The following is a 13,203-nucleotide window of genomic DNA, read 5'->3' on the forward strand; positions in this document are numbered from 1 at the left end:
GCACTTCTATAATAGGATTGTAAAGTGGCAAATAAACTTTTATTACATGTAGGTCACCATTTAGTATTATATCCATGCTCATGAAGAAGAAGACGATGCATAACATCTTTTATTTTGGTTGTAATTAAAACTTCTGTGACAGCAGATTCTGATCTCTAGATAGGTTCAGAATTATTGAGGTTTGTTCAAGGAGAGTTTTAAGCATATTATGAATATCACTAGATGGTTGTCTTGTCTTGTACACGCTAATGCATTACCTAGAGGACTATACCACTCTGCACTAGGTTACTAAGATTCAATTCCATTATCTGCAGATATTTCAGTATCTTTAATCACAATCAGAAAGGGTGGGTAGGTAGGATTCAGTCTGCCTAAGGCTGTGCTCTTTGACATCCTATTGAGACCTTACATTGGCTTATCACATACCTCTTAATGAAATTCTGACATCCTCTGTACCACCTTACTTCACCTGCAGGGGCATTTAAAGGTAGAAGAGCTCTTTGTAGTTTTGCCTCTAGAATGTTCTTGGTTTGGACCATAGAAATGGTATTGTATCAAATTAGCCCCTGTTCAAGTGGGCCTTAAAAGCCTTAAATTTACTAAATTTTTGTCAAATGTAACTGATTTACAACTTTAACTGGTATGAATACATTGTATGTGTCTTTTATTAGAAACTGGACAAAATTCTGGTCCCATTCAAGTCAGTGGGAGTTTTGCCATTGTCTTCAATAGTTCAGGATTATACTTCGTATACGTAAGGATTATTTTTGTTAATATTTAGTAATATATTTGCCATACTGTATACAAAGTCACATTAAAATGATATACTGTACTGACTTCTCTGAAACCTTTACTATTTATGTCAGTAATCTTTAGATAAAATCTCCCTAAAGGCACATTCAGACTATTGAGTTCCCAACACTGCAGAATATAAATTAAACGATCATATTAGTAATATTAAAGGGGTTCATGATGGAAATACTAATACTTTAACCACACCACCTCTGTAATGCATTTAGGATATAATATTAATATTCATAAAAGTACGTTTAGTCATAAAGTATAATATAGACATTTAAATCTCTTTCCTCTTTGATTTTATAGCTTGCACATGCAGTGGACATGCAAATATTTGTCACATGCAAACAGGAAAATGTTTTTGTGCAACTAAAGGAATCAAAGGAGACCAGTGTCAACTGTGAGTACAATTGATTGTAGCCTGAATTTATTTTAATTTATGCCTAAAGGATAATTAATTTTGTATTTTTCCATTTCCTTTTTTGCTGTGAAGTGATCTCTAAATGATTTCTCTGCTTAATCTGGTCACCCTGTACATCTACATTCCTTAGAGAAAGGAAAGTTAGTTTCTCTTTTTAAAGAATAACTTCATAAATATTAATAACATTATGCAGCCACTATAGCTTTTATAGTATCGTATAAAAGGAGATGGCTGGAGAATTATCAGTAGCCTTATGCTGTTTTATGAGCAATTGGATTCAAAGTCCAAAATATCTGTGGTGCTAGGAGCTATATTAGGTACATTTGTCACATATCTTTAGGTCAGAAACTATAGTAATTAGATTTTTAGAGTTTCAGAAACATTTTAAGGTGGACAATTCTTCAGACATTTCATCCACGTAATTAAATATTGAACAAAAGGAGTACATAGGCCTTTAGCTTTGGAAAGTGCAGTTAGCATTCTAGTTTTTATACTGGAAATCAGTTGGATAGGTCTTTAACATTTAAAGAAGTGCAACTCTGACTGGTCCACCGTGCTTGCTGAAATAAAATACAAATTATGCTAAGTAGTTTTTTCTACAGCATGACTAAGATTCTCCTTTACTCAAAAAGGTCATACCCAGTCTCTCTTTCAATTCATGTGTTTCTTAGTTTTAAAATATTTTGAGTTATAGAGCTTTTTTGAAAGGAATATTAAAAATAAATGATGCCATATTTCTAACCAGGTCAGATTTATTCCAGATTCATTCTTCTCCCAGTTTTAATTTTCAGGAAATTAGCATCTTGTCCCAATGGTAATTTGCAGTTGTTTTCCTTGCAGAAAACAGAAATGCTAAAGGGTAAATAGAAACTGTTATGGAATTATAATAGTCTTCCTCTGTTTTCGTGAAAACTGAAGAAAATGTGCTGTTTATCACATTATCTTTATTGCTTTATTATAACACCAGTTTTAGAAACTGAGTGCAATGGGTGTTATAAAGTGATGCTATTTTTAAAAAAAGGTATTAATGAATTTATTGTACTTCCAAAATTTCTGGTTAGTACATTTGGTACAAATCCCTTATTTTACTTTTTCTAAACTATCTAATCTGTATATTTTAGCTATTTATAGCATGCCACTTGCCATAATATATAGACATTGCTGTTCATAACCATCTTGTCTGCAGAAGTTAGTTGTTCTTATAGCTTCCAAGTAGTACACATCAAAGGTTATGGGACAACATGTTTTTCTGCAGGATTATATTGCGAATATAGTTTACCTGGGAAACATGCTAGATACAATTGGTGACAACATTTAACCAATTAAAAGACCTTCACTAGGTCATTGGAGTTATTGTATCAGTATCCAGCAGATTTTCACAATGAAGACTCTCTGATCCACATTTGCTCAGGGGAGGTGAAAATAAACCTTCCTCTATCTGAGCTGGAAGAAATTGTGATCAGCTTATTTCACTGGAAGCCAGTCTTTACATGGATTGCAGTGATATTAAAATTTTACTCCAGGAAATGATCCAACGGTGAGTGCGTTATTAATATAAATGTGTGCATAGATAAACAGGGAGCCTTATACTAAAAGTAGAGTATACTTAAGAAAAGGTAGTTAATTATTTTTCTTGTAGTCAGACACCTCAATCATATTGTGTTATTAAATATAATTATTATTAGTATAGAGTCCATAGGCCACAGTCAAGATTGGCGCCTGATTGTGCTAGAAGCTATAAAATATGGAGCACGCGAGTGTTTCTGTCTTGAAGCACTTACAGCCTAGGTTAAGAGAACCTTGGTGCGAGAAGAAAGAAGAAGGAAGTTGTGTGAGATTGGACAAGGGTCACAGTAATCAGAGCATGAGATCACATAGGCTAACAGGTATCAAACTGATATCTAATACAGGTTGAACCTCTCTAGTCTGGCACCTTGGGGACCTGATTGGTGCTGAACCAGAGAATTTGCCGAATCACGAGAGGTCAATACTGTAGTGAGTGGGTCTCTTTTTATTTTTATCTCGCCGAGGCGAATAAACGGAACAACGCTTGCAACGCCGCCTAGCCAAGGTTTACTGGCTCTCTTCATAACAAAGTGTTAGTGTTGTTACACAATTTTATTGTATTGGCACAAGGAAATAAGTAGATAAAGCATGAAAAACAAAAAATAAAATCATGCTGGACCAGAGAGTGCTGTACTAGAGAGGTTCACCCTGTATATCATGTATTTATCACCAATGATATTAGAGTTCCTAATGACTACTGACCTAGTAATTATCAAAAAGATATGCTAATAGAATCTACACCTTCCTGATGCAAAGACTCAAGGTACTTAACGTGCTACATTAAGATATTTGCTATACCACTTCTTCATTCTAAGCTGTCATTCTTCTTCAGTGACCTATGTGCATTTCTATTGCTGGGATAGTACTATCAGTGAACTTGTGGAACCTTCTTCAAATACATGTCCATTTTGGGATGCACTCCCCCAGCCATCTGAGTTCTCTTGTCACTATCTGAGAAAGCAGTGCTGTGTCCATTGATTTCCTAACTCTAGTAGGTTTTGTTAGCTCTATATAGTTATAATTTTGTTTTGAAGTTTAGTATTAATAGTATAGATAGTATAGCATATCATCATTCAGTGATATTCATAGCTGATATTAGTTAGCCCTTCCCATCAGCCAGAGACTTATTAGATCTCTTGCCAAAGGCATCTGGCTCACGCCATCATCCTCATAGCAGTACCCAGGAGGGCAGGTAAAGATGAATCCTGTTCCTTTTGAGTGTTACAGTTACTTTGAGCAGTATCCAATCCCGAATTCTCTGGCAGCTTCAGTAGGTTTGGACAGGAGAACATGTGAAAACAACACATTCCACTTCCACTGATAGAGAACGGTCGGGAGACTGGATTTTCTGTGCTGCAAGGCATATTCTTTGGACTCCCTGCATATATGGGCACAATCTACCAGCTACTAATGGGAAGATACAAACACTCCCTTGAATCTATCTTTGAGGTCTTGCCTTATGAGCAGAGAAAAGCATCAAAGAATCTGGTGCCAGAGGATCACGTGTCTGTATTGTTGCTCATGTTCCCATGCAAAATATGTGCTGATAGCTATAATGCTTCAACGGTACTCCTGGTTTTGTTTGGCTTACTGCAGAAGCTCAGGCTGAGAGACAGAAAATAAAGAATAGGAATACATGGTCTGTTTTCATCATAGCTAAAAGTCAAGAGTGGAATTGCCTCAAGGTTCCATTTTAGATCCAGTGTTTAATATATTGTTACCCCATTTTGACCTGAGTGGTTAGCCAATTTTCTGGATCCTTCAGGTTGTTTCAGTTAGAGGAGAAATTGATGATGAAGCCAGGTATTTCTTTGATGCAGTCATTCACAAAAAATGTACAAAGTCCTGTTTCCTTGAATACAGTAAGAATCAAACAGGAAATCGTTTCTTTTGTGAACAGTTCCAAGCTTCTTTCACTAAGCACTCAGTCCAAAAAGCCCTCCCTTTTGTCTTTTTCTCAGGGCCACACTCCAGTTCTTCTTCTGGCTGTCTCCTTGTCTGTTTCAGTGGTGTTTGTCACTGTTCCTCACTCACACATCTTTCTCATTCAGTGGCAGAGATGCCGGACATATTGGACCATTTGCAGCATCTGAAATCCCAAGGCCTGTCTCCAACATCCCTAAAGGTTACTTCACTGCCATCTCAACTCATCATCAGACATTACAGGGAATGATTGTGTTCTCACATCCCACAGTCTCCACATTTCTGAAAGGACTTAATATTTTATTAAATTCCCCCATTCCCTTCTGTAAGACAGCATGCTTCTTCCTTGGACTTGAACATAGTTGTCACTAAAATGATGGGACCTTCTTTCAACCCCCCAAAAGATTCCTCCGTAAAACACCTGTTGTACAAAACTACATTCTCAATAGCCATTGCTTCAGCTAGAAGAGCTGCAAGATTTTATGGCCAACCCTTGTTACGTTGTTGTTTGTAAAGACAAAAAGTGGTCCTTCAACCTCATCTCGGCTTGAAGCGGAAAGCCTGTGACTCAGTCAGTATGTATCCCTTCCTGTTTTTTTCCCCCTAGACCCCATGTTTATCCTGGGGAAATAAGTCTGTGTACCCTTGATGATAAAAGACTCTATGCTTTTATTTACATAAGACCAAACCCTTTTGCAATAGGAGCAGGCTATTCGTAGTTTATGGGGAAAGATGCAGGGGGAAAGCCCATTGCAAAAACACCCTAAATAGATTAGAGTATGCATTATGCTTTCCTACAGTCTAGCTAGGATACCAGTTCCCTGGGGACTAAAAATCCATTCCACCAGGGCCATTGCAATTTTTGTAGTAAATCTTAGGCAGGTACCCACAGCAGAGATTTGTGTGCAACCACTTGGTGTTCAGTACATACTTCACCAGGCATTATTCTTTGGATTTGGCATTGTGCTCCAATGCTCAGCTTGAGAGTATGGTGCTACTGTCCATGTTTCAGTGAGAACTCCTGGTCTACCATCCACCTGGACAGTACCACATTCACTGGTCTCCCTCAAGTGGAAATGGTCAGAGGCCCTTGAAAGAGAGGTTACTCACTGCCTTCATGCCTTAGCACTTCCTGCCCACTTCCCCTCTACCTCAAAATTTTCTATATAATCAGAAGATACTGAGGTGGTTGTGGAGTTGTACTTCCTTATATAGCTTCAGACACTGAATATTCAGTGCTTCGAGGATGTGTGACCCCCTTCTTTCCCCCAAATAGACATATTTTTTTCCGCAAGAGTGAGTGCACAGGACAACTCTCAAAGACCAGCATTTGTTGGGGACGAACCTCTCTCTTCCTCCAGTTTTAGATCCCATATTTATCCATAATTTATACACCTCTACTCTGATATAACACGACCCAATATAACACGAATTCGGATATAACGTGGTAAAGCAGTGCTCCGGGGGGGGCGGGGCTGCGCACTCCGGTGGATCAAAGCAAGTTCAATATAACGCAGTTTCACCTATAACGCAGTAAGATTTTTTGGCTCCTGAGGACAGCGTTATATCGAGGTAGAGGTGTATATATAGAAAGGGCATCACAACACAAGTCCCCCTCCTTCGAGACTAACTCACTGCTCTGCTTTGGCTTTTAGAAAGTAGTAGAGAGATTTAATATAAATAAAAATAAATTAATGGAGATATCCTATCTCCTAGAACTGGAAGGGACCTTGAAAGGTCATTGAGTCCAGCCCCCTGCCTTCACTAGCAGGACCAAGTACCAATTTTGCCCCAGATCCCTAAGTGGCCCCCTCAAGGATTGAATTCACAACCCTGGGTTTAGCAGGCCAATGCTCAAACCACTGAGCTATCCCTCCCTCCTAATAGGCTGACCTCAAAATTGTTCAAAGCAGTGCACAGAGTTTGTCCATCAATTGGCATTAATGGAGGTTGCACAGCGAAATCCCTATGCACCACTTTAATAGTTTAGCGGTGAGTGTTGCATGAATGAACATATGGTGCTCTGGGGCATGTGCACTAGCCCTTATTGCCCAATAGTCTCAAAACTACATTATAGGAAAGGAACTCTAGTTACAGTTGTAGTTTGATTGACTTGTATAACTTTAAGTCAGAATGTCATATTCATATTGTCAACCTTAGTAGTGACTTCTAAACGGAATAACCCATATGTTGAATGTTAATATAAACTGAGTAAATTATGTTACAAACATACTATGGCTTGAAGTTCTATTCCTGTCAAAGCCAAATTGGATTTTTAAAAATTGTTATAAAAGAGACATGACACACATTCAGAATATAGTACAGAATTATTAACTAGAAGCTAAGAATTATTTGAAATAATTTTAGAATGTTGTAAATTATATGTATATTCTTCACAACTATTCTGTGGACCTTGAACCATACACAGTCTGAACACTACTATCTTTAGCTCTGGATATAATTCCCCCCCCCCCACTTGTTGGGTAGGCCATGGTGAAGTTTCAGCAGCAAGGGGATTTTCATGAAAATTTCTAACTCTAGTGTGACAGTTAGATTTATATTTTTTCTCAAGAGCTGTACTGATTAGAAAGCCATAGCTTCAGGGCTCTGTTATTCCCCTCTCCCATCCCATAAGTATATGTGATGTGCAGTGAACACCATCCTCTAGGAACAAGGGTTTTAGGAAATCAGAGTGACTGTACAAAACTAATTAATTTAAAATGAGAGACTGTAGCAATCTATAGAGAAAAGTACTTAGTCCTTTCAGGACAACCACCCTTTTCTTTTTTGGCAGACTGATTTTTCTAGTCTAAAAATAAAATTAATGTAGTTTGGCCTTCTTTAAAATAATAAAACAAAGTATTTTCTGTTTTTTTCAGGATTGTATTGTTGTGTAACCCACTAGAGCAGGGGTTCTCAAACTGGGGGTCGTGAGGTTATTACCTGGGGGGTCGCAAGCTGTCAGTTGCACTGGAGTGTGTGTTACAGGTCTCCCTCTGTGCCCATTTGCAAAGAATATGAGTTATGGCTCCCAGTTATAAAGTCTTGGCACTTAGGTTCAAGCTGTAGCATCTCATGCTTTTAGCAGAAGCTCCTTGGTTGAGTCCTGGGTGTATTGGCTAAGAGGGTGGCTGTCAGATAAGTGGGGGCTTATCCAGGATTTGAGCCATTCTGGGCATCAGGCACTTGGGACTAGCATTCTTTGAGCAGAGGATGTATGTAACCAACTGGTGAGTGTGTGTGTTACAGGTCCAGTCCTCAGAGGATATACATTATTATAACTCCCAGCTACAGAACCTTTGCTCTTTAGATTGAGCTATAGCAGTTTATGCCTTTAGCTTTGAAAGTCCCAGGTTCAGTCTGCAAAGTGTCAGCCAAGGGGGTGGCCATCACAGTTGAATAATACAGAATTGTTTTACTGAATCAGCAATGCACAGTGGTGCTTTAAAATGAAATATGTACTGCCAGGTATTGTAGAGCTAACATTTACGTTTTGTTTAAAATATATATTTTATAGAATTAAAATGTCTTATTGATATTTTGTTTTTAAAATTGTGAAAAATGTATTTTTTGGTTTGGCTTTAAGCATGCAGTTTCTGCCCCCTAAACGCTGCAGCATTTTATTAATGCATGAAAACTATGCTACAAAATAAACTGACTGGTTTGCTTTCATTGTTCAAGGTGACTGGATTGAAAAACATAAAACAAACAATATAAATGATGAAAAATAAATTAATATTTGTTTAAAATTTCCTTTGTTTCAATAATGTAATGTGCTATTAATAAGTCAGGAGAGAGAGATATTAATACATGACCCTATGCAACCTGAGCTAAAAGACCCAGCTCTTCGCCAAGGCTGTAGCAGGCTCTTCAGTCTCTAGTTGGCCAACCACCACTAACTGGGAACACTGTGCCACACTGAGCTGGCATGGCTTATCTAAGCATTACAAAACCAAAACTAGGAAACAATCTCTCTGAAGTACTTATATGTCTTCCATTACCATAGTATCTGAGCATCTCACAATTTTTACTTTGTGGGGTGGGGAAGCAATAATATCCCCATTTACAGATGTGGAATGGAGGCTAAGTGGCTTGCCAATGGTCATAGGAAATCTGTGAGAGAACTGAACCCAGGTCTTGCAGATCCCAAGTTAACGATCTAATTCTGCTGGACCATCCTTCCTGTACACATGAAACAAACCTCTGCCCCAAAATGTCACTGAGTATGGTGTGACGGGTTAGATCACAGAAACCCCCTTGGGAGCTGCCACCTAATGTACCAAGACTACTTTTATTCCTGTTTTCCCTGCCAGCTCAGGACTCCAGCACCCTGTCTTGCTGAGCCAGACACTCCCGTCTGCTCCAACACAGACCCAGAGTCTGAATCACTTGCCCCAAAGCTGCAAGTTTACCCAAAAACAGCTCACAAAAGTGTGCTTGTCTTTAGCACTCAGATGCCCAACTCCCAATGGGGTCTAAACCCAAATAAATCCGTTTTACCCTGTATAAAGCTTATACAGAGTAAACTCATAAATTGTTCGCCCTCTGTAACACTGATAGAGAGATATGCACAGTTGTTTGCTCCCCAGATATTAATACATACTCTGAGTTAATGAATAAAAAGTGATTTTATTAAATACAGAAAGTAGGATTTCAGTGGTTCCAAGTAGTAACAGACAGAACAAAGTAAGTCACCAAGTAAAATAAAATAAAATGCGCAAATCTATGTCTAATCAAACTAAATACAGATAAGTTCCTCACCAGTTCCAGAATGCTCCCTTTTACAGGCTAATCTCCTTTTAGCCTGGGTCCAGCAATCACTCACGCCCCCTGTAGTTACTGTCCTTTGTTCCAGTTTCCTTCGAGTATCCGGGGGGGGGGGTGGAGAGACTCCTTCTTTAGCCAGCTGAAGACAAAATGGAGGGGTCTCCCACAGGTTTAAATAGACTTTCTCTTGTGGGTGGAGACCCCCCTCCTCCCTCCTATGCAAAGTCCAGCTCCAAGATGGAGTTTTGGAGTCACCTGGGCAAGTCACATGTCCCTGCATGACTCAGTCTTTACAGGCCGAAGCCATTGTCCACATGGTATCTTGTATGTCTCCAGGAAGACTTCTTATGTGGATTGGAGCATTCCACGATGCATTGTTCCCCAAGTGCTTCCTGATCCGGTACTTAACCTTGTGAATTCCTTCCTAAAGAAACTGACCAAATGCCTCACAAAGCTTACTTAGAAACCAAGCAAGTATACAGCCCATATTCTTAACCTCAAGTAGAAAATGATATATGTGTACAAATAGGATGAATAGATATAGAGGACCATAACCTTTACGGAGATATGTTACATGACACAGGCAGCACAAAACATATTCCAGTTATGTCATACATACATGAATAAGCACACACACACACCCCCATAAAGCCTTATGGGGCACACTGTCACATATGGCTTATTGTGTTGCACATAAAACAGATCCATATCTAATGTTTTAAAACATTTTACAGGCTAATGTGCGCATATTTCAGAAGTATAATGTTGCTGTTGCTAAGAGAAGACATTACAAGAGCACATGCAGTGATGCCTACAGTTAATGTTGCCCCACATTTTCCATTATAAGACCCTGTTTTTAGTTGTTTAACTGTGCCAATAGTTTGATTTGCCTCCATGTAGCTCTGGTGCCTCCATGCTTGGAGCCAAAACTTGAAATTTGGCAGTGGGGTCGCTGTGGTGACAGGGATGTGCCTTTCGCCATCCCTCAAAAATCGGCCTCATTTTGGCTGAATTATGAGCCTCTGAAAATCTCAGTTCACATGCGCTCAGTAGAGACTTAGTAGAGTTTGGTGGCTAATTCTGCTGAAGATTACAACTCTATGGGTGTGCTCCATCCCAAGGCTAAAGGGACTGTGAGCAAGACTTTCCCTGCCATTGCTTCTGTCAGAAGCTGCTGTGTTGCTGGGCACAAGAACTGGGAGCAGGAAGACTCTCTCTCTCTCTCTCTCTCTCTCTCTCTCTCTCTCTCGTGCTCTCAGTGCTCCTGCAGCACAGGCAAGTTAGGCAAGCAGGAGAAGGAGGAAGTCAATTTGACAGAAATACTGAGGTGTGAGGAACTGGGCCTAGAGGTAGGGAGTGGGGAGAAAAAGCTGAGGTGCGGAAATGGAACAAGGCTGGTGATGGACAGGCAGTCTTAATTCTGGCATATCTGCATTTTTGAATGCAAGACTTTGCAACTTTCTTTAATGTTTCTTTAATGTAGCTTTGGGTATGTAATTATAATAAGGGAGAATATAACAGAACGGACACGGTTCTTATGTAAAGAAATACATTATTAACCATTTAAAAGCCATTAAATATCCACACAATTCATTTGTGTGCTGTCATATTAGTTCCATGGAGACAAGCACTGTTGTTGTATTTGTAGAGAAGTGACTTTAGATATCAAAATACAAATGATCGATATAGAACAGCTATAAGAAGACTATTTAAATAATACAGGAATCAGTATATAAACTTAAGTAGACATTTATTGATAGCATTCTGCTGTGTTCCTGATCTTAAATAGTAATAAGACCTCAAAGATCCCTTCAAAGATTAAAAAATATCCTGCAAAAACTTGTGGGTTAACCCCTCTAAATAACAGGTAAAGACTGGACAAAATTTTACTTAAGACTCTAGGCCAAATTCACCACTTCATTGACTTTACTATAGCTTTGTCCACTTATGCCTGAGTAAATTTGTCCTTCTGTGTCTCCTGTCAGAGTTGTGTGTTGTGGAAACAGGAAATGCCAATCATCTAACAATATCACTTTAATAAGAACATAAGAACGGCCGTACTGGGTCAGACCAAAGGTCTCCATCTAGCCCAGTATCCTGTCTACCGATAGTGGCCAATGCCAGGTGCCCCAGAGGGAGTGAACCTAACAGGTAATGATCAAGTAATCTCTCTCCTGCCATCCTTCTCCACCCTCTGACAAACAGAGGCTAGGGACACCATTCCTTACCTTAATAGGAACCTCTATGAAAGAGAAGAATAAAGGAATCTGAGAGATGCATAATTTAATAAAACAGCTTCTTCTAGTCAAGCAGCTTTTTTTGTTTCCTGGTAGAGGATAGAATCAATTTAATACTAGTTACTATGGTGATCGGTGTAATGCTGAAATGAATGTAAGTTAATAAATGTAATATAGAGTAATATTTTGTATACCAAAGAACAGTATCTTTTTGTTTTTTTTCCTCTTAAGACTTTCCTTTTTTGTTACTTTGCTGTTGAGGGTATTGAGTTCTGTTGTTGATGATTTGACATAAGGCAACTGCTTCCTATTCTCTCCCTCTCCCTTCTTAGCACAGTCCTGGGACTTTCTTTGTTAATCGAAAACTCACTGTCCTCTGAGATGGCCCCCGAATTTGCTCTATAAGCTAGCTAAAGATGGTTCTATGGAGATTTCCAGCTAACAATGGAAGTGAGAGGAACACTTAAAAAAACCAAGTTCTTTATTTTCTAAACGAGTGATACTTAGACCTCAATGGTTCAGAAGCCAAATTAGCAGTCAGTATTACCCAGAAGAGCCACAATAGTGTGACTTCATTGTTTCATTTACTATAGTACTATATATTCATATTTAAACAGTATGACAGGAGAAATATTTTGTGTGTGTGTGTGTATAAACACCTTTCAGTGTCCTAGAGCCCAGGTCCCAGCCTTATCTCAAATGTCTACACCACTGTTAAACAGCCCCTTAGCCCTAGCCCTGCAAGCTTGAGTCAGCTGCCAGGGGCCAGCTATAGGTTTTTAATTGCAGTGTAGGCATTCCCAGAGTCACAGCTAAATACAAGGCAGAACAGATTGCTTACCATAAGTAGTTAACAGACATTTCAAGGGACCATGCAAGTCAAAGTGGCCCGTTAACATCTCTACAGTCATTGCAGGGAGGGGAGGAGGGGAGATTTAGATTGTTGTAATAAGCCATAAATCCAGTGTCTCTATTCGGTCCATGGTTTTTAGTGTCTAGCAAATTTATGAGTTTAAGCTCCCAGGCTTGTCTTTTGAAGGTATTTTGCAGGTTTCCTTTGAGAATGAGGAATGGAAAATCAGATATAGAGTGATCACTTTGTGAAAAATTTCAGGTTTCAGAGTAATATTGTGTTTTTGTCTTTTATCCTTTTTTTCTGTGTGAGTTCAGTCGAGAGCGTAGTGATTGTCTCATTTCACCCGCATAGTTATTGTTGGAGCATTTAGTGCACTGAATGATACACATGTTGTGATAGGCATGTGTAGGACCCATGGATCTTGAAAGGTTAATGGGCCACACCTTGAATGATTCCTTGAAATGTGTGTTAACGACTTATGCTAAGCAATCTGTTCCACCTCCTATTTAACTGACATTTTCCAGACCTAAAGAAGAGCTCTGTGTAAGCTTGAAAGATTGTGTCTCACTAACAGAAGTTGATCTAATAAAAGACATTATGTCACCCACCTTATCTCAAATCCTGGGACCAACACG

The 13,203-nt window shown here is 39.0% G+C and overlaps 1 protein-coding gene across 1 annotated transcript in view; it reads left to right on the top strand.

Annotated features, from left to right (window-relative positions):
- The window catches only part of ATRNL1 (attractin like 1), a 1,044,719-nt gene that overhangs the window by 411,172 nt on the left and 620,344 nt on the right, over positions 1 to 13,203 (top strand). Inside the window, exon 20 of the mRNA XM_065407744.1 lies at positions 1,105 to 1,198. Coding sequence (XP_065263816.1) covers positions 1,105 to 1,198 — 94 coding nt within the window. The remainder of the gene's footprint in view (positions 1 to 1,104; positions 1,199 to 13,203) is intronic.

Source organism: Emys orbicularis, chromosome 7, assembly GCF_028017835.1.
Source record: "Emys orbicularis isolate rEmyOrb1 chromosome 7, rEmyOrb1.hap1, whole genome shotgun sequence".
Lineage (NCBI taxonomy): Eukaryota > Metazoa > Chordata > Testudines > Emydidae > Emys > Emys orbicularis.